We start from the raw sequence: 22,066 nt of genomic DNA on the forward strand, positions 1-22,066 counted from the left end.
TTCTTCCTTAGACGCAGTCCACAGAAGGCAGTATCAAGCAAAGTCCATCACACTGAGCTGAGTCTGAAGCACTTGCAGGTCTCTTTCAGCATCACATCGTCCAAGTAGCACCCTGACTGTGTCTCAACTGATTTTTAGTTGGTCACCAAACAACTTGTATCCTTTTCCATCTTTGGGAAGTCTTGCTATCAGTTTTCAGTTCCCCTGGCAGTTCTTTTCCATGTGGAACCACAATGCAGATATGCAGATATACACAGCCCATAGGTCCCAAACAGAAAGTTGTAGTGTTTACAGCTCATTTTATAAGCGTGTGAATGCAGCTAGGGTCACTGGACTGTTGTATGCTAAACAGTTCAGCCAGGACTCGAATAGTTTGTATTTTTTTTCATAAATGCCAGCTTCATGGTGGCGCTACATGAAAAGGTTATCACTAAAGTCAGCATAATCCGTCCTCTGAAGCCACTGAACTCTGAAAAAAGGCTCGTTCCATCAAATAGTTAAGATATTTCAGTGATTGACTACCCGTCAATAACTCAGTAAAGAACAGATTCAATACTAGAAAGAACATCATGTTGCCGAATTTATTGAAGTTCCTTCCTGAGGCCATCAATTTGGTTCTTAAAGTGGCAAAATCATTAGCATCTCCTTCATTCTGTCAAGCAGGTTGTATTTTGGGGTTACAGACAATCAGGCACAGCTTAGACTTGTTTTGCTGATTTATTTACAGGCACCAGCATCAGTGACACACACTCACGAAATGATAGATTACTGCTTTGTCTAACCTTTTGTAATGCAACTATTCTTCTGCTCAGCATCCAGCTTTCATTTATCAAGATGACAGAATAAACAAATAGGCAGTTATTCACTGACTCTGCTCTTTCTGCTACTCCCCTCCCTCCAGACTAGCAAAGTGAAGCAGATTATTGGGTGTTTGTCACAGATGTCTGGAACTAATTAGATAGGATTCTGTGTGCATGCATGCCTACCTTTACACAACATCAACATGCTGCTTTTCAAAGCTGACTTTATTAGTTTGACCCCCATCACTGGTAGGTGTGTGAGCGGTCCCAGGATGACAAAGATCTTTTTTAGATGGCCTCAAAAACATTCTGCATGGAGTCGAGGGCCAAGCTTGCTGAAAGCAGCAGAGACAAAACTGGTTTGTTGAGCTCTGGAAGACTTGGGGGAGGTAGAGGGGTTTTGGGGAAGGGGGAGCGAAAGGCATGAAAGGAAAACAGGGGAGGAGAGGGCAAGAAGAGGAGAGAGAGGGACTGAGGGAGTGAGGAAGGATGGAAAGGGGGAGGGGAAAATGAAGGGAGGGAGGAGGGGGCCCAGTTTCCATCGCTCACCACAGGAAATCTGTGTGTGGTTAAAACTCAGGCCAGAGTCTCTTTTGCAAGCAACTCTGTGCATGAGAATCACAGAGTGAAGAGCATACAGCAGCATGGTCAGCCGGTGAGTAACACTTCCCCATTATTTTCTCAAGTGAATGTTTGAGAATCAGAAGAAGACAGATCCAAACATTAGAACAACTTCTCAAGATTCCGATTGCTTCTTGGGATTGCAATACAAGAAAGCAGCTTTCAGACATGTCTTGATCTGCTGAAAAAGACAATATTGAGGCAACTGAGAGGATTTGAAATAATGCAAAGTTCCCCATGAGATCTTTTTTGCGTAACCATGAGAAAATTTGAACTAAACTCTGAGTTGGCTGTGGTTAAACAGAGCCGAGGAAGAATTTCAGCAGTCTTTTAACAGAAAAGAGGCAGACAAGTAAACATCGGAAGCAATATTTGCACACGTAGTTTGTGAACCTTTTAGGATTTTTTACATTTCTGCATAAATATGATAAAAAAAACATATACTAAATTTAGTGACTGACATATTTTATGCAAAAGATCCAGTTCTGCATATCTATGAGTGGCAAAAGAATGTGAACTTTTGCCTCCAGCATCGGGTTGGACCCTCTTGTGCAGCAGGCCCTGGATATTCATAGTGATTCAGCAGCAAACCCTACAGTGGATTTTTTCCATACAAGCTGAAATCAGACTTTGAAAACAATTTTCTGACTCAGTTATGTGATGGAATTCTGTTTTTTATTTCCTTCTTCAGTGTGGAGCATCCTGCTGCAGGCTACAAGAAGATCTTTGAGACAGTGGAGGAGCTGAATGAACCCATACCTGCAACCATCACCGGTAGGAACATAGAGAACCTCCACATGGACTAATAGGCACAGATGCACAGTATATTATTTTTAAAAAATAAATCTAACGTAAATTCTTTTGTCTTAACATTTTTATTATCCTCAAATATAAGTTTGCGTGAGTGACAATGTTGGCGCATCCACCACTTGTGTCCATTTGGGACCACTGCTAGGTCAAGGTCATGAACTTTTGTACAAATATTCATGCTTCCCAGAGCGTGAATCCTGGGCTCTCTTCTGTTTCTATTTCTCCATGACTCCAGAAAGACTGGAGTCTATTATGATCCAGTCTTTCTGTGTCTGTTTCCACACATGTCTGCTCCAGTCCGACAGAGCAAAGACAAAGAGAGAAGGAAAGACGGGTAATGTGAAGCTAAAGTTACTTGAGTTGACACCACTTCATCATGGCCATTCAAAGCATTTTGCAATGCTAGTGCAACTGGATTATTTTCTTGTTGGCTCATATATACACAACCTATCTGGTTGTAAATGAAAGTGAAGGGAGAGGGAAGGTGAGGTTGACATGCCTGCTGGTTTTCATCTAAAATGCTGGTGTTCTAGTGAGAACAAATGGCTCTGCATGTTGCATAGTGAAGTTTGACAGCCTGGGAACATCCATCCATCCATTATCTATACACCGGTTTATCCTCACTAGGGTCGCGGGGGGTGCTAGAGTCTATCCCAGCTGACTCGGGCGAAGGCAGGGGACACCCTGGACAGGTCGCCAGTCTGTCGCAGGGCTACATATACAGACAAACAATCACACTCACATTCACACCTACGGACAATTTAGAATAATCAATTAACCTCAGAATATTTTTGGACTGTGGGAGGAAGCCAGAGTACCCGGAGAAAACCCACGCATGCACAGGGAGAACATGCAAACTCCATGCAGAAAGATCCCTGGCAAGCCGGGATTTGAACCAGAGATCTTCTTGCTGCAAGGCGAAAGTGCTAACCACTACGACACTGTGCAGCCCCTGCCTGGGAACAGTAGGTTTTAAAATAATTACATTTTGCAGTGAAAGTATATTGGTGCAGTGAGGCAATGCACTAAAAGCAGAGAATTGAATTCACACTCAGGTAAAGTTTGGGTTTGATAACCTTTAAAACCTGAGTTTAAGTCTTTATATTGCTGACTTCTGAGGTAAAGGAGTTCATTATCTCATTCATCTGTCACAGTAAAACGATTTCCAGACAGCTGTGTGACAGGAGTCATTGGTAAAAAATATATCTATTGAAGGTTGTTAATGGATCATTGGCAGTCTTCTTACCTCTTCTTACATTTGAATTAGTCTTTCATCCATCCATTATCTAGATACTGCTTCATCCTCATGAAGGTGGGGGCTGGAGCCTATTCCAGCTGACTTAGGGTGAAGGCAGGAGACACCCTGGACAGGTCACCAGTCTATCGCAGGGCTACATATACAGACAAACAGTCACACAATTATGGACAATTTAAAATCACTGTTAACCTCAGCATGTTTTCGGACTGTGGGAGGAAGCTGGAGTACCGAGTGAAATAAATCAGTCTTGTTAATGAAAATTCTCGTAAAAGTCTTGATTGTGGGGCGCCCAGGTAGCTAAACAGGTTGACCGTGCAATGCAGTAGTCTAGTTTCAATTTCAGCTTACGGCCCTTTGCTTCCCTCCCATTCTTCTCCTGACTGTCCCGTCTGCTTCTCTACTAACAAAAGGCCAAAAAATCCTTTTTAAAAAGTCTTGATATTGTCAAATTTGAAACGGATCGTTTACTATTTGTAGTGTCGGACAGACTTAAAAACAGCAGAATGTTCCATCCTATGTGTGCAGGGGTTATCCCGTCATGGCTGGGGGGCAGTCTTCTCAGGATGGGTCCAGGCCAGTTCGAGGTGGGAGGTGAACCTCTCAACCACCTGTTTGATGGACAGGCTCTCATACATAAGTTTGACTTGAAGAATGGTGAGGTCACCTACTACAGGAGGTAACAATATTTGGCATTACCTTACACTATCAGCACATTTTTAATAGAATCTTTTTTGAATGGCTTTGTTCTGAGACAAATACATTTTTTCAGTTTTGATACACCTGTTTCTACATATTGTCTTTAACCTGAGTGTTTTAGGGGGCTTCTGAATATTGCCATCAATGCCGACTGGGAACATTTTCATTGTTTTCTCTCCTTTTTAACAAAGAAAAAAAAATTCTGGCTCATGTATCCCGCACCTGCAGATCCAAATCTAGACATTTTATGAGATCTGATTTTGGAATGCACTTTTGTGCAGCTGAGGAAAAGCACTGAAAGTAAACTTATTCACACTGGAATGTTGCAGAGGAAAAGACAAAAACAAAACACAGGCATGGAGCAGCTACAGACCACAAAAATCCCTCACTGAATGTCTCTGAGAATCAACAAGTCAGTGCTATGTTTCCCAGATTTCAGTTCCTTTTCAGGAGAGAATAAAGGTTGCTTTCTGGTTCTTTGGCACTTGGTGTGTGTGATTTGTGTTTTCAGATTTGTCAGGACAGATGCGTATGTTCGTGCCATGACAGAGAACAGAGTGGTCATCACTGAGTTTGGCACTGCAGCCTATCCAGACCCCTGCAAAAACATCTTCTCCAGGTAACTCCAAACCTCCTGTGCCCAGATGTGATTGAAGTTTTCAAATGAGCTTGTCACATGTTGCAAGGACATTTTGAAAAATGCACTTCCCAGAGGAAAAGAAAATTCAAAAAGAGATCTCAAAAATGTCTCATTTACTTCTCCTAGACAACTTTGAGATCTGTGTGACACCAAACTGAGACTAAGGCTTATTTCTCCTGTGTCTCATTTTTTTCTCCTGAGCAATAAGATGCACTAAATCTCAGTTTAGTCTCCTTTAAAGTTTCAGAAGAGATCTCAACAAGCTCTCATATAATTCTCAGAGTTTCTCAACTTTTGTGTCTCTTTGTGATCTCAGGCAGAGAAATCAGAGAGCTCTCTCTAAGAACTCAATCTATTCTCATCCCAGCTTCAGTTCATGCATCTCATACTAAGCTCAGAGAGAACAAATGAAGAGATCTCCACAAGCGCTCACTGAATTCTCAGACTCAGGTCAACGTTTTGGTTGTTTTTAATCATCTGGCATGTTGACTTTATTGTAATCCACATGATATTTTTTTAAATTAATTAATAAAGATTCAGATTACTTTATTCATCCCAAAAGGGAAATTCATTTGTCTGTCAGCTCATCTGCTATTTGCTATAGAATTATAAAGCCTGATCACTGTGGGTACAAAGATCTTCTATATCTCTCCGTCCTGCAGTCAAGAGAGAGGCCCATCACGATATTATGAGTGGATGATCCGTGTTGTTTAGAATGATAAATCCAGTCAAGTGGGAGGAGAGGGTGACATGATTGAAGTCACCATATATTATTATAAGTGCCTCAAGATGTTTAGGCTGTATCCTGGCAACTTCTTATTTGTTGCAGCATTTATAAGGTGTGTGTGTGCAGAGTGACATATGCATAGGGTGGCATAGCTCAGTGGGTAGAGTGGCTGTCTCTCACCCAGAAGACTGGGGTTCGATTCCGAGTCTGTCATGCTCATGTGGAGCTGTGAGTGAGTCTCACATATTGCTCTGTAGAAGCTCCACTATTGTTCATTTTCTTTTCCAGAGGAGAAATAAAGGAGCCATTAAACACACTGTATTGAGATTAGCAAGGTATCTCCCACAAGTCTCAAGTATGACTCCCTCTAATTATCCTGTCTCACCTATTTCTCCTAGTGAATTTTAGGAGAAACATATGAGAAACCTTTAGACAAAATAGAAACTAAAATGAGGCTGACATGAGAATCTCAAATTTGTCTCCTGAGTTGTAGAAGAGCAAGCTTTGAGCAGTAAAATTTTCCTCTGGGTTAATTTGTGGTCTTACCAAGAGTTAGATGAAAACACCAAATCTTTCACTCTGAAACTGAGGCTAAGAGACTGTTAGTTCAGATTAGCAGCAGCACTAGAAACCTCCAGCATTCCTGTGGTCTGGTTGTGTACTGGATGTTGAAAAGGTACAACTTTTGGAGAGCAAAGTAGTAGTTTGTTTTGTAGGTTTATCCGTGGTGCTCGTCAGATTTAGTTATTAAATATGTCAGACAAATTCTACACAAATCTTTATTTTAAAAACTGAAACATTGGAGTTCAGGTTGATTTTTTTTGTCCAGCGTATTGCCATTTGCCTCCAGTGCTGCTCTCACACTGGTGTATGAATGCGTGTGAATGTTGGTGGTGGTCAGAGGGGCCGTAGGTGCGGATTGGCAGCCACGCTTCTATCAGTCTGCCCCAGGGCAGCTGTGGCTACAAATGTAGCTTACCACCACCAGAGTGAGAATGTGTGAGTGAATGAATAATGGATCCATTGTTAAGCGCTTTGAGTGCCTAGAAAAGCGCTATATAAATCTAATCCATTGTTATTACTATTATTTATCCCTCAGATACGTATAACCACACCACTTTAAATCATCATTCATTAAATTCAAAACAGTCAATCCATTAAAATGTGCAGATAATTGACTGTATTTAAAGATGGGCAAACCTTCTGTGGTGTCAGTAATATGGCTGTCACCACCTTGAAAGTGCGTGACTCCTCTTAAATCCCAGCTAATCTAAAAATGAGCAAGGAGGTGGAGTGTGATGGAGTGAAGATGGGCCATATAAATATCTCTGGGCCATGGACTGTCCTGTGACAGCACCCAGCCGTCACTCCAAACAGCCCCACCCTTTAATGTTTCAGGCCTTACTACAGTTTAAAAGGGGAAGTTATATGAACAGTCACCCTTTGTACAGTTGTCCAGAATGATGAAATTAGCTATACAAACCGCAACCATTCTTCATACCAGACTGTAAATGTTTTTCTCTGCTTTAAAGATGCATATTTTTGCATGAGGTCTATGGGGATTGATGGATTGCTTTTGAAGCCAGCTTCTAGGACATAGGAGGAACTACCACCTACTCCTGTACACTTGCTGCAGCTCAGTACACCAGCTCACCTATGACTCTGTTCAAATCCTGTAAAACTGCTGTATGCAAAACCATGACAAGGTATTTGTCATGGTTTTGCAAGAAAACAATTCTAAAGAAGAATAATGATACAGAAGATCCCACCCAAGTTGACAGGATGGGCTCTTTCGGCTTGTTGCATATGAAACCCTTAAAGTCTGAGGTTATTTTGTATTTAGACTGTCATTGATACACTGAAGCTTCAAGGTGGAGATGTGCAGCCACCGTGTTGACTGCTGTTAAATGACACGTCTGCCAGCACATAAAGAAAAATATACGGCCATGCTAACGAAGTAAAAATACCGAGCCCCTAAGGTAATCAGCCAATGATAAGCGAGACATGCCTACGTCATGCCCAATGAGAAAACAGAACACATCCAATCCGTATGAATACACAACTGTCGACCAATCAGCGCTCGATTACGTTTTTAAACTGCCATAATCCCCGCCCATATCCTGAGACACTGGAAAAACTAAGATGTATCACTCTGTGAATTTTGTCACACCCAGAGAAATCATTTATATCGAACAAATTTTATCTTGCATGGAATTAATTCTGAGAATAACAGCTGCCGAAGAGTAGACCGCATGAGGTTAACGTCTTTGCTGTAAAGTGGCCCACAATTTCAAACTTGAGTCATGTATCAATATATATGTACGATCTTTGATTCAATGTCAAAGCTATTGCTCACTCGAGTTTAATTGAAATTCCCATGAATGTCTTCAACTTATTTTGTTCCTGAACTGATCTTTTAATTATCTCATATCAGTACACGCATAACCATAGAATCACGGGAGTGAAGTATGTTTGTTGAGGCCCGAAGGAATCCATCCGGTAGACAGCTCGCCGTGATCGTATAGTGGTTAGTACTCTGCGTTGTGGCCGCAGCAACTCCGGGTCACGGCAGTATTTTAAACATTCTCCCATGAATTTGCAATGGCACAATCTTCTCCGACGAAATGTCTTGCAGGAGATTGCTAACCTGAAAACAAAATTGAAAAAAAGAATGTAAGGGAAGAATATGTGCGGACTGCAGCTTTTACTTTCTCATAACACTAATATCGAGTCCTGATAATACCACAGTGTACGAGCAAGCACATTCAGCACACGAGTCACTAGAAATTTCCTAGTAAATGGTAGGTTCCTGATATAACCAGCTGAGGGCAGCCTTGCTTAGGAGTTAAGTATAGCTTATATTCAAGATTCACATGTCACATGGCCATACATTATGTACAGTTAAATGCACAATGACTGTCCCTCAAGACTTTGCGATAACATTAAGTCATTATAAAAGATCATTCTTTTTTTTAAAATGAAAAACAAAACAATCAGAATCCGAAATGTTCTATTGATTCCTGAAGGGAAAATACTTACTTTACTGTTGCTTCTATTGAAAGTCTTACAATTTTAGGGAGTAGAAAAAATACAAGACAAACATAGGTAGACAAATGTCCTAAAAATCTCAACATAAAGAGTGAAATATAAGCACAAAATTAAAAAAAAAAGTTAAATAATTATGTTAATCAACAATTCAAAAGTGATGGCTGATTTTGATTATTTAATTTTCAATAAATTTTTATTTATTGTTACTTGTGTGAGTTTCAAGTGATTTCAGTGAGAATTGTGGGTTTTTCCTTCTTTAACTGAGGGGTACCAACAATTTTGTCCACGTGTGTACACACCTGTGCTTCCGTTGGTGAGTCCTGCTAAGCGAATCATCATCTCCAATGCTCCACCGTTCATTAGAAATGACATTTTAGTGAAAGAACTGTCCCGTTTTGGTCAAGTTGTGTCTCCAATAAAGATGCTGTCGCTGGGCTGTAAATCCCCGCTCCTCAAGCACGTCATCTGTCATCGCCCCAATCCAACTCCGTTGCCGCCAGGGATCCAAATACCATCAGCCGCCACACTCATCCCCCTCCACCGGACCGAAGACGGCCGCCGATCCCCGGCTCACCATCCTCGGAACCGAACTCATCTCCAGGTTCACTCCCCTCTCACCTCAGACCCACCTGCCTCCATATTACGTTGTCTACAATAAATTCCCTTTATTGCTTCCATACCTGCCTCGGTAGTGTGTTCCTCTGCACGTATAGCATTCAGGACCATGAACAGCTCCGCAAAGGGCTCTCCACGGTCAGTGCGCACAGGGATATTTACCAAATCTGAGTCCTCCTCCCGCCGGTTGACGTTTTATCTTAAAGCGTGCACACACTTTAACATATCGTGCTCACGTTTTAACTTAAATGTGACCACGAATAAGTATCTCGAGCGCACGCTTTGGTATAGTGTGCGCACGAATACGTATCTCGTGATCACGCTTTCGTATCTCGTGCGCACGAATACGTATCTCGTGAGCACGCTTTCGTATCTCGTGCTCACGAATAGTATCTCGTGAGCACGAGTTATTTTTTTTTTCGTCTGTGGCACCTTAGGGGCTCCGTAGTAAAAAGACAACAGCAAAAAAATAAAACGTGACTGGGTCAAGCTTCTCACATGTGATTTTTTGCAGTTTTTCTGTGATATTAAAGAAAATATACGGTCAGACAAAACAAGCAACTTAAAAATGTCTGCTATAAAGAAACACTCAGTCCTAAACTTTACTAGCCTAGCCACGCTAGACCCAGGTCTGAAGACACAAGGGTCTAGGAACTCTCGACAGGGAGGGAGGCGGACTAAAAGATTGTCTTTCAAATCACTCTGCAGCAGTTGGGTAGGTATACAACCAATCAGCGCAACGAACAGGCTGACGTAGTTCCTAGAACACCGGATGCGGGAGTTCGGTGAAGCCTTATTTATACAGTCAATGGGCGAAGCTCAAGTATATTACAGACATGTTAACAGAAATCTTTAAGGGCTGTGGCCAAAAGTCGAAAGATAACTGTTTATTGTGCGCAGCCATCTTCTTGTCTATCCTTGTTTCTATGGTTGTTTCCGGTTGTTTCTGTCAGAATCGTGGTGCGCTTCTGTCCTCACTTAGTTACGCCTGCCTTCTGACTCTACACTTCATGGTGATTCGTCGGCCAGTTTTAGGAGAATCCAACCTCGAGGCTTACCGAGGGTAACTAGACCGACCCTGGCAGAGAATTAAATTCGTTGCCTTGGGTTGTCTAGTGCGGCTAGGCTAAAACTTTACTACTTCAAGACTGAAACATAAATGTTAACTCGATGAGCCCTCAGTAGAGGGCAGAACCACGCCCTCTGCTGGCGAAAACCCTGTCCTCCCTATACAACTGATGCAATATGTATCAATTTTGATCATCGTACATATCTCCCTCCCTACTTGATCTGCTGACCTGTAACTCCACAACTGAGCAGGGGACCTTAGACTGATCTTCAGTGCCAAGTTTGATTATCCTGACTTCAGTGGTTGCAGAGATATCGGACCGGACATAGCCACATACATACATACATACATACATACATACATACATACATACATACCCAGCCAGATACCGCACCGAATGCAATAACCCCACCGACGTACCCGTCGGGCGTGGATAATAATCACAGTCTGTGCATTCGGGCTCTCAGCAGGGTCTGTGTGAGTGCTCTGCATGATGATGTCTACTGCTGACCTGTGTTGTTATGTACATACTCACTGAGCTGCAATATTAATATCCTGTAATTAAACTATGTACTGTTACTTCAGAGAAACAGGTAGTTGGCTGAATATGAACCTATCCGTTTTCCCTGTGCTTGTGTCTGTTTAGGTTCTTTACCTACTTCAAAGGCATTGAGGTGACTGATAACTGCTTAGTGAACATCTATCCAATTGGAGAAGACTTCTATGCTGTCACTGAGACCAATTACATCACCAAGGTTGATCCTGATTCACTGGAGACATTAAAGAAGGTGGGACCTGTTTACATTTCCAGGATTCTCAAATTCACCAACATTTTTCTGGCAACTTCAGAGTTGGATGATACAATCATCCTTTACTGTTAACATAAGAAAAGAAATGTTAATATTTCTGCTTTTCATAACTGTTAATTTGAGCAGTTGTACAAAACAATTTATTGATATATTTATATTTATAAATTTATGATTTACATGGTGTTTCTTGCGTTCATTCCTTGTCTTGTGTGCATGCATTTCCATCAGGTGGACCTGTGCAAGTACCTGTCAGTAAATGGAGTGACTGCCCACCCCCACACTGAAGCAGATGGTACAGTCTATAACATCGGCAACTGTTTTGGCAAGAACATGAGTCTGGCTTATAATATCGTCAAGATCCCACCTGCTCAGGGAGGTGAGTTTGGTAATCAGAGAACTCTGTCAGTGACAGAATAACAGAGAGTCATCTTTAACCGAAATCATTTTATCGAAAAAAACAAAAAACAAAACAAGATTGATCAGACATCTTATTCCATTTAGAATGTGCAAACATGAAAGTGATGCTACAATGTGATGAATAATTCATTTTTTTTGCAGTAACTTTGTTAAAACATAAGATTTTTTGCTGCAAAAATTCAAAGTAATGTCAAATTTTGCATTGACACAACAAAGAAACTATAAATATTGTAGGAACCAGTGACAAGTAAAGTTAATGTTGAAATCACTATTAATAAATTAGCAACCTGAGAGTAGATTTAAAGTATTTGATAAATCAAAGACCACATCATCGTGTCACATAAATGGGTACAACACAAAGACAGTCCTTATTCTTTCAATTTTATTTAAGAAATCTATAGATAGATAGATAGAAATCCTTGGTGTCAAATTCAAAATTAGTTCCTCCTGCATTATTAATGTGCCTGAGGGCAAGAGGTTAATAAGAGGAACTCGGTATAGATAGATTAGATAGATGGATGGATGGATGGATAGATGGATAGATGACAAAAGGATGACAAAAAGAAAAGTAGCATATTAAAAGTACTTACGAAAAATACTGTTGTGTAGTAATCTGTGTATCTGTGTGTTTCCAGATGAATCAGAGCCATTAGAGAAATCCAAAGTTGTGGTGCAGATACCCAGCAGTGAGAGGTTAAAACCCTCCTACATACACAGGTACACAGTTATCTCATGCATATACTTACACTGGATCAAAAAGACTTTTTTTTGTCTCTGATACATAACATTAAAACAAACAAACCATATCTTTTTTCCATCCATCTCTTTGTTTGTCTGTGTCTCTGTCGGTAGTTTCGGTATGACAGACAACTACTTTGTGTTTGTGGAGCAGCCGGTGAAGATCAATCTGCTTAAGTTCCTTTCAGCTTGGAGCATCAGAGGAGCCTCGTACATGGACTGCTTTGAATCCAACGACAGCATGGGGGTAGGCTGGGGCTGCACTGGCCCCCTGCTATTTCTTCATATCAATACAAATAATAATAGAATATTTAAAAATGTTTTGTATTGAATTACAATGAACACAGAAGCTAGAGATGTCTCTTTTGCTTCCGCTTTGAGGTCGTGGTTGATTTGTAGTAGGATCGCAATCATGTGATCGTCAGCAGGCAGCTGACATAGTGTTCACTTGTTGTCATAGTTACAGTGATGCCATGATGCTGTCTTGCAATGATTCAGAAATCTTTATCAAATCCGTAGATCCAGACTGTAAGCTGCATCACTGTCCAAATCGAATCACTTAGTCCTTGTGTCATTTCTGACCTTCCCTGAAAATTTCATCCAAATCTGTTTTTCTGTTTTTGAGTAACGCTGCTAACAGACAGAATAACAGAAGGACGGACAAATGTACGCCGATCATCTCCGCATTAATTGGCAGAGTAAATAGTATTGGGAATGGCTTTGAGTCAGTACTGATCAGGTCAAAATTGCTGTGAACGGCTCTGATCCTAGCCTAAGGATCTATTAACGTTGTCCAATCAGGCTATGTTTCCTGCCCCTCATGTCGGCAGAGTGTGTTTATCTGGTTGCATGTGGCTGCCTCCACCTGTTTATATTCAGTATGTGTGTGTGTCTGCAGACATGGTTCCACCTGGCCACTAAGGACCCAGCAGCTTATATGAGCAGCCACAAGTTCAGAGCGTCAGCCTTCAATCTCTTTCATCAAATTAACTCCTATGAAGACCAGGGATTCATCGTGGTAGACCTCTGCACATGGAAAGGGTGAGTGGCTGTGCTGCATGTGTGAGTGTGTGAGTGTGTTTTACGTGTAACTGTGTCATGCAGACATCTCTCTCTCTCCATCTGCAGTCATGACTTTGTATACAACTACTTGTACCTGGCCAATGTCAAGGAGGAGTGGGAGGAGGTGAAGAAAGCAGCAACAAGAGCTCCTCAGCCTGAGGTCAGACGATATGTACTGCCACTGGACATTCACAGGGTAAGCCTACAAACACACTGCAAATTTCTACTGTCATTAGTATTGACTTTACTCCTGTGTTTACTGTTTGTGTAGCCTGCATTGGAGAAACAGCATTCATCATGATTGGTTACATTCATGTCCTAAAATGCATGAGGAAATCAGTTTGAAATGCTAAAGTATGATGAATTATAAGTTAATCAATTATTATTTGGAGCTATGATGCGTTTTTTAAAACATCATGTAAACAAAACTAAAGAAAATAGGAAAACATCAAACTGAACGTTGTATTACAATTCAACACCAGGCTGTCTGCAGGTCAGAAAAAGTCTTAAAAGGCTCTAAATTCAGTTACCTTAGTGAAAGAGCAGGTTTTAAAATGAAAGTCTCCCTGATCATTAAAAAAAAAAGAAAAAAAAATATTTTCCTTGCTACGTATGAAACCGAAAAATCAGAATTGTTGTTTTTTGAGACTGTCATTGCTAGACTGCAGTTTCAAGGTGAACATGCTCAGATATGGCTTTGACTGCTTCTAGTTAATAAAAAAAAGCACTATTTGAAATGCTCACAAGTTAAAACACTTGATTTTCAGCAGAAGGGGTCTTTAAAGGATTTTTAAAATACCACATAAACCATTTACAATTCTTCAATCTTTTGGCTGCTGTAGGCAGTAAAGTTTCTTTAAAGGGCTTCTGTATGAACTGCAGGCTCCCAGGAGAATTAAACCTGTAAACTAAAGCTAGGATTGGTTTTTATGACGTTTCAATCAGCAATATGTAACAATTCTTTGACTTAAAGGAAAGCATGTTGTTATTATAAATCAGGATTAACTTGACCTTATTCTCTCAGCCATCTTTTACATAAACCCCACTTTTCTTCCACTCCTGTGTAAAAGACCTGAGTGGATCAGCATTTAACATTTTTATATATGTCTATGTGTGTCCAGGAGGAGCAGGGGAAGAATCTGGTCTCTCTGTCCTACACTACAGCAACCGCCGTCCTTCATAGCGATGGCACCATCTGGCTGGAACCTGAAGTTCTGTTTTCTGGACCAAGACAAGGTAATGCACATAAATAATCCACTGTATACAGGCAGGCACAGAGAAATTTGAAATTCTATCATTCAGATCTGTATGACTGAACAAATCTATAATCAGTAAGATGTATTCTGTCACCAACTTAGCGGGTTGGCCCCGAGCAGAGAGCCACACTACCAAGGCTGAATGAAAATGCGTTTTATTGTCAGGGAAGTGAGTTATGGCGGGGGGTGAGAGGAGCCGGTGTGCAGGGGGAGCGGTTGGTGGAGTGGGGTTCGGGCCTGGTGGTTACGGAGCCGGGGATCGGCGGTCGCTGTAGGTCCGGGGAAGGCCCAGAGGGCTGCAGCCGGAGGAGGGAGGACGTCGGACCCCGACGATCCGGGGGGCCAAGGTGTTCGGTGGGCCAGACAGTGACTAACGTCCAGGCGGGAATCTCCAGGAGGTCGCCGGGAGGCGACAAGCAGCCGGCTTGCTGCTGTGGTTTCCAGGTTGGCGTGAATGGAGATGGTCGGGGTTCCAAGGAGGGGGTCCAGGCAGAATGGGGGATCCAGGAGGGGAATAACTGGTGCCGAATGATTTCAGGAGGACAGACGAGGGATCAGGGTGGAGGGAGTCCCAGACAGCTGGGTCTATGCGAGGACAGAGGAGAAACAGCGTTAGAATAATCACAAAACCCAACAGACTTCTGTAGGCTGGAGAGCGAACTGACTGGAGAGTCTTGTTCAACAATCTGGCAGGATGTGGAAGGCTGAGCCGGTACTTATTGCTTGGAGAGTAATCATCATTATGTCCTCCAGCTGTCCGGGACCCGCGGATGTGGTTGATTACCTGAGTGGAATCAGCTGAGAAGCCGAACTCCACTCAGGTGCCATGCTGCAGGGGGAGAGAGAGGTAGAGGAGCGGATGGGAGACCGGGAGGGAGACAGAGAGACAGACAGGCAGAGAAACAGGGAGGAGAAAGGTAGGGAAAAGGGGTCTTTTGGGATGTCAGGTGGGAAACGGGGTGAGGAGGGAGCCCTGACATATTCTTTGTATAGCCTGTTTTCCACTTTTATGCAGCTGTCCAGTATTATACTTTATGTTGTGTGCATAAGCCAAAATGTATATTACAAATCAGGTGGCTAGTGGGACAGTGTTTCTGCAACCAAGTGGATAACTTATGTCACAATGAAGTGTTGGAGTGGCTGCACTCTGGCCTTGCCTTCACCTCATCAAAGTGAAAACAGAGAGACTCAGGAGGAGCTTTTTCCCTCTAGCTGTCAGGACTGTCAACTCTGACATACAGTCAGCAGCTCACAAACAAGGACTATGAACCCACAACTGTAAATATTGCAATATTACACAGACTGCACATTCAAAACTGTGGTGAGACCAGCCATGTTTTTTGGTCTGGAGACAGTGTCCCTGAGGAAAAGACAGGAGGCAGAGCTGGAGGTAGCAGAACTGAAGATGTTGAGGTTCTCTTTGGGAGTGACCAGGATGGATAGGATCAGGAATGAGTACATCAGAGGGACAGCACATGTTAGAGGCTTTGGAGATAAAGTCAGAGAGGCCAGACTGAGATGGTTCGGACATGTCCAGAGGAGAGAGAGTGAATATATTGGTAGAAGGATGCTGAGTTTCCCACTGCCAGGCAGGAGGCCTAGAGGAAGACCAAAGAGGAGGTTTATGGATGTGGTTAAAGAGGACATGAAGGTAGTTAGATGGAGGCAATTGATTCGCTGTGGCGACCCCTGAAGGGAAAAGTCAAAAGGAAAAGAAGACAGACTGCACATTCTCTGTGTGAATGCACATCCTCACTTTTGTACATCTGCTACCTTTTGCACTGTGTACATTCTGTAAATACTGCCATTTTACCTGCTTGTATTTCTTGTATGTTATAGTTGAACCTATTAGTATTTTTTGTATTATTTGTATTTTAAAATTTTGTATTTATACTGCATTTCACTGCCATACTGTAGGTGTATGTAACAAATACAAAATATCTAATCTAACGGGCACACGATGTGCTGATCCTTCTTATGTTACATTTTTATGTGGCTGTCTTCCTCTCAGCTTTTGAGTTTCCGCAGATCAACTACTCCCAGCGTTGTGGAAAGGAGTACTCTTTTGCCTACGGCTTGGGACTCAACCACTTCATCCCTGATAAGGTAGGAGAGCTTTTATTTCTCACAGCAGGAGCTACAGACACTGTCAGGCCCTGAGAAGTCAACTGACTCCCCAGCACCCACAGGTGGCAGTGCTAACAGCTGTGTTGGTTGTTTCTGTAGATTGTCAAGCTGAATGTGCAGACCAAAGAGACCTGGGTGTGGCAGGAGGAAGACTGTTACCCATCAGAGCCGCTGTTTGTACCAACACCTGGAGCTACAAAGGAGGATGACGGTAGAGCTCATTCTCACATCTTAGTACACAAATTCACACATTTTTCCACTACTGGTTGTATCTATAATTAGCATTTCCCTCATCTTAGAGAATGTTGTGGTGACGCTGGTCACAGTGGTGACAGTAGCCTCTAGAAGGCTGGTTGAGTTACTAAATTGATTCTTTGATCCTCTGAGGGCATTTGCGACCCTTACAAACCTTGACTGTTTATTTTTTTTGGTTTATTTGGATTTTTTTAATGGATAGTTTCTGCAGTAAAGATGTTGGAGGAAGGTGTGAATTTACTCGTGATGAAAGTTTTCCTGTGTGGAGGCAAATTGCTCCAGAGAAATTTTCACAAACTTCCAAACACTTCAACCTCTAGAAGGCTCACTATCAATAGACAACTCACAATGCCATCCTCTGTAGAAGACTGTGGTTATATTTGTGTCAATACACAATTGAGGGACTTTTGGAATATATCTTGCATACATTTTTATTAAAAGTTAAAAAAAAATCATGTTCATTAAGATCATGTCTTTACAAATTCCATAATTATTTATTATGGAAACAATCACTTATTAATAAAAAATAAGGGGATATCATTAAAATGTCAACTAAATAACAGTCCAAATTAAATCACAACCACCTTCTAATTAGCTAAACAATAATAAAATGAGCTTATTCAAAAATTGTTTTGATTGTGTTCCTTTTATGAAGTTGAGTTAATCATGACATTTTTTTTTCTTTTGTGGCAATATGTCAAATTTTTTATGGAAAAAAAATTGTATCTGTGTTAGATACAATTTGAAAAGGTCTGAAAAGGTGGCTGCAATCAGCAACCAGTTCTCTGAACCTGACCAGTCCAGTCAGCTCAAACCCACTACTGCTCTTTCACTCTGCTCTTTTGCTCCTCTGAGCGAGGATGAGGTCTCCAGGCTTCTTCTGAGCTCAAAACCTACAACTTGTCCTCTTGATCCAATACCCACTAGCATCCTGCAGACCATCTTGCCCACAATCAAACCTGCAATCACGCACATTGTCAACTCCTCCCTGGAATCTGGCATTTTTCCTGCTACTGTTAAACAAGCCCGCGTCACCCACTGCTCAAAAAGCCTCATCTCAACCCAGCCCAGGTTGAAAACTACGGACCAGTCTCACTTCTACCATTCCTGTCAAAAATACTGGAGCGCTCAGTATTTAACCAAGTCTCTGAACATCTGCGGAACAACAACCAACTTGACCCTTTTCAGTCAGGCTTCAGGTGCGACCACTCCACTGAGACTGCACTCCTATCAGTCACAGAATCTCTGTGGCTGGCATGAGCTGCTGGTCAGTCCTCTGTCCTACTGCTGCTGGATTTGTCTGCTGCCTTTGATACCGTGAACCATCAAATCCTCCTCTCCACACTCTCTGAGCTCGGCATCTCAGGTTCTGTCCTGCTGTGGTTCAAGTCCTACCTCACAGGCAGATCCTTCAGAGTAACATGGCGAGGGGAGGTGTCAAGGTCACACGACCTATCAACTGGGGTCCCTCAGGGGTCAGTGCTTGGTCCCTTACTCTTCTCTCTGTACACCACCTCACTTGGTGCAGTGATCCGCTCCCATGGCTTCTCCTACCACTGTTATGCTGACGACACTCAGCTTTTCCTCTCTTTTCCACCTGACGACACAACAGTTTCAGCTCGGATATCAGCATGTCTGGCTGATATCTCCACATGGATGAAGGAACGGCACCTTCAGCTGAATCTGTCTAAGACTGAACTCATGGTCTTTCCAGCTTGTCCATCTGTTCAGCCTCAGATCAGTGTCCAACTTCACTCGAGCCTACTTGTGCCCACAAACTCAGCCAGAAACCTGGGTGTCATGATTGATGACCAGCTGACCTTTAAGGTTCATGTGGCCTCAGTTTCTCGATCTTGTCGTTATGCCCTTTACAACAACAGGAAGATCAGACCCTTCCTGACCCAACAGGCCACACAACTTCTGGTTCAGGCTCTTGTGATGTCACGCATTGACTACTGCAACTCTTTTCTGGCAGGTCTCCCTGCATGTACAGTCAAACCTCTACAGATGATCCAGAATGCAGCAGCACATCCGGTCTTCAACCAGCCCAAAAGAGCTCATGTCACTCCCCTGTTCATCTCTCTTCACTGACTTCCAGTTGCAGCCAGAATCAAAATCAAAACTCTCCTCCTGGCTTACAAAACATTTACAAGAACGGCCCCAGCCTACCTGGATTCCCTAATCCAGGTCTACTCCCCTTCACGCCCACTTCGCTCTGCATGTGAGAGACGCCTGGTGCTTCCAGCCCAGCACGGCTCGATATCTCTAGCCAGACTCTTTTCCTCTGTTGTTCCCAAATGGTGGAACAATCTGCCAAACTCTGTGCGTTCTGCTGAGTCCCTTTCTACTTTTAAGAGACAATTGAAGACTCAATTGTTCAGAGAACACCTAGGCACTTAATCTGACTCCACCTTAGGGGTAGAATAAGTCAGGTGGTCCAAAACCCTCGATATCTCTAGCCAGACTCTTCTCCTTGTTTCCAAATGGTGGAACAAATTACCAAACTCTGTGCATTCTGCTGAGTCCCTTTCTACTTTTAAAAGACAATTGAAGACTCAATTTTTTAGAGAACACCTAGGCACTTAATCTGACTCCACCTTAGGGGTAGAATAAGTCAGGTGGTCCAAAACCCAGCATTTATTTAGCGCTGACAAAGATTAAAAAAAAAGGGGGGGGGGGGGGGGGGTGGCAATTCTTCTGCAACTTGATGGCAACACCTTTGACCAATCGCACTTTTTGCACTTTTTGCACTTACTACAGGTTTTCCCTTATGTCTGAATTCTTGCTTGTGTTGTACGTCGCTTTGGACAAAAGCGTGTGCTAAATGAAATTGTAGAATTGTAGAATTGTAGAGAGATCACTTTCAACTAAGTTACCCGTTACAAAAACACCTCTCAAGGAAGTGTGTTAATTCCAGATCACATGACCTGCTTCACATGATCTAATTTCCTCCTGAAGAAAAGACTGACAAGACTCCAAGGCTTTCTGAGTTATTTCATATAAAGTAGTATGTGAGTCAAGTGTGGATTTATGGCATGTCAACAGGTTTACTACAATATCTTTATAAAAAACCTTCATTTTCAGTTTTACTCAATTGTATGAATAATCTTTAGAAGAATCTTTCTGTAAAAATGCCATGTGGTGTTTGATTACAGGTGGCCATGTTGATTTTAGGCCTGAAAACAGCAAAAAAGTCAACTATGATATCTGTCAACTATGTTGCAAAAAGTCCTGCAATTATATATTAACCTGTTTACACTTGTAATCTCTCCTGTCAAAAAGAATATCTAAACACATAATTATCCAAGTACCCTCATTTATATTCTGGCCAAAACAGTATCCTTTCATTTTAGAGCAGTAGAAAACTCACATTATACTTTTTTGTGTTCATTCAGTTTCAAGAAAACCCTGATAAACGTGTAAACACTGAGCCAATTACAAAAAGACAAAAGCCACAAAAGCTGAGTGGCTGACGCAGGCCTTCTTGTTGTTGCAGTGAATTATCCATTTTAATAACAGTGCTTGTGAAATGTGAATGTTCCACATTATCAGTTCACCTGTCACTAGTTTGCAGTACTACTACATACTGGACTTAACGCCACCAAAAGGAATTATTTGTTTGAAGTAATGCAAACAGCAGACCATGTTTCCTCTTGTAGCAGAATGATACTAGGTGAAGTCAGACCATTCTTTAGCACAGAAAGCACTGTAAGGATAGATCTGGCTATGTGAGACCAGCTGCTCACAAGCATTGGATATAATATACTGACAAAGACACCTTCAAGACATCTGTTCAAGCATCTATTATTTCAGTTCATCTTGTGCTTATATGATGCTGCATAACTTTGTGCCTTGTACAGTAGCCACACGCTAATTATTAGCGAATTATGTCATTAATAAAGAGCTGCAGTTCTTTTTTCAGCCCTGCATGTAACATTTATTACACCCGATCCTTTTTTGAGAGATTGATTCTTGTGAAAACACAGTATTCTAATTCAAACATTGCATCATAATTTCAACAATCTCTCCTTCATCCTGCATTTGAAATTCAGTCTTCCTAATCTACACATAATGAAATTCTAAGCTAAAAAAAACATTTAAAATTCTCCCCCTAAAAGGATGCTGAATCTGTGCCTAATCTTAAGAATGTCTGTGGTGGAAACACAAACACAGTCACCACCTGTGTCTGGGTTTTGCAGGTGTTTTGCTGAGTATCGTGGTGAAGCCGGGTGCAGAGAGACCAGGCTTCCTGCTGGTTCTGGATGCCATGAAGCTGACGGAGCTCGCCAGGGCAGAAGTCAACACCATCATCCCTGTCACCTTGCACGGAATATACAAACCATGACTTTTGTCAATTCCAGCCAAAACACATCCTAAAACACACCAGTCCTTTCTCAATTTTTCTTCAACTGACCCTTGAAACATATTGTAAAACATTTATTATGTGCTTTATTTCATAGTATTAATGCTGTTTCTGCTTATGTTGATTGTAATGAACAATTAAATACTGTCTTGTAGGTAGTGGTAAAAAACAGGCAAGGAGTGAAGAGAAACAAACTGGCACATAAGTACAAATAGCTACTTTTACTGCATCAGATACATCATTATTTTAGAATCAAAATGGCATCTGCTTGTCTGAAGTCATCTTTGTAAAGCAAGAGCTACAGTTACAATTCTTTGTGACAGGTTTTTCAAACTATTTTATACAAATAAAATCAATTAAAATCCAGTGATAATTTTACATTTGTGGTTACAGTTTTGGTGTGCTCATTATCTTTCTAAATATCTGAAGTAAGAGTAGCTGTGTTCTAATTCAGAGGCTGCATCCTTAGAAGAACACGACGACCATGTCTGAGCATTACTAAGTGAGATTTCTAACCTATGAGGACTTCCTGGTTGTATCATCAGATGCTCCTGCCTGCATGCTTTCCTCCCATATAGCAGCTCCTGATGCTTAGGAATCCTGAAAGCCAGGGCTGATGCTCTGGACAGAAGTACTGCATGAAGAAATCTTTTCAGAGAAGCTGTTTCAGCAAGATGGAAATAGAATTTTAGATTTATTCTTTTTTAATACACATTTGAGGAAATGTAGGTGCTACAGCGCCGGTTCCTGTAGGT

The 22,066-nt window shown here is 41.8% G+C and overlaps 1 protein-coding gene across 1 annotated transcript; it reads left to right on the forward strand.

Annotated features, from left to right (window-relative positions):
- The first annotated feature begins 1,313 nt into the window (after positions 1 to 1,313).
- Positions 1,314 to 21,689, forward strand: LOC110966663 (retinal Mueller cells isomerohydrolase-like). Its single transcript, XM_051947314.1, has 14 exons — positions 1,314 to 1,455; positions 2,113 to 2,195; positions 4,015 to 4,165; positions 4,697 to 4,804; positions 10,931 to 11,072; positions 11,322 to 11,469; positions 12,146 to 12,227; positions 12,363 to 12,495; positions 13,147 to 13,289; positions 13,377 to 13,506; positions 14,432 to 14,546; positions 16,578 to 16,672; positions 16,793 to 16,904; positions 21,148 to 21,689. The coding sequence occupies exons 1-14, from the start codon at positions 1,445 to 1,447 to the stop codon at positions 21,291 to 21,293; spliced, it is 1,599 nt and encodes a 532-aa protein (XP_051803274.1). The 5' UTR covers positions 1,314 to 1,444; the 3' UTR covers positions 21,294 to 21,689.
- Positions 21,690 to 22,066: the final 377 nt, after the last annotated feature.

Source organism: Acanthochromis polyacanthus, chromosome 4 (assembly GCF_021347895.1).
Source record: "Acanthochromis polyacanthus isolate Apoly-LR-REF ecotype Palm Island chromosome 4, KAUST_Apoly_ChrSc, whole genome shotgun sequence".
Taxonomy (NCBI): Eukaryota; Metazoa; Chordata; class Actinopteri; family Pomacentridae; genus Acanthochromis; species Acanthochromis polyacanthus.

Coding starts and splice junctions, on each gene's coding strand:
- LOC110966663 (XM_051947314.1), top strand. Junction 14,547..16,577: donor GTTTTCTGGACCAAGACAAG/GTAATGCACATA, acceptor TCTTCCTCTCAG/CTTTTGAGTTTCCGCAGATC. Junction 16,673..16,792: donor ACCACTTCATCCCTGATAAG/GTAGGAGAGCTT, acceptor TTGTTTCTGTAG/ATTGTCAAGCTGAATGTGCA.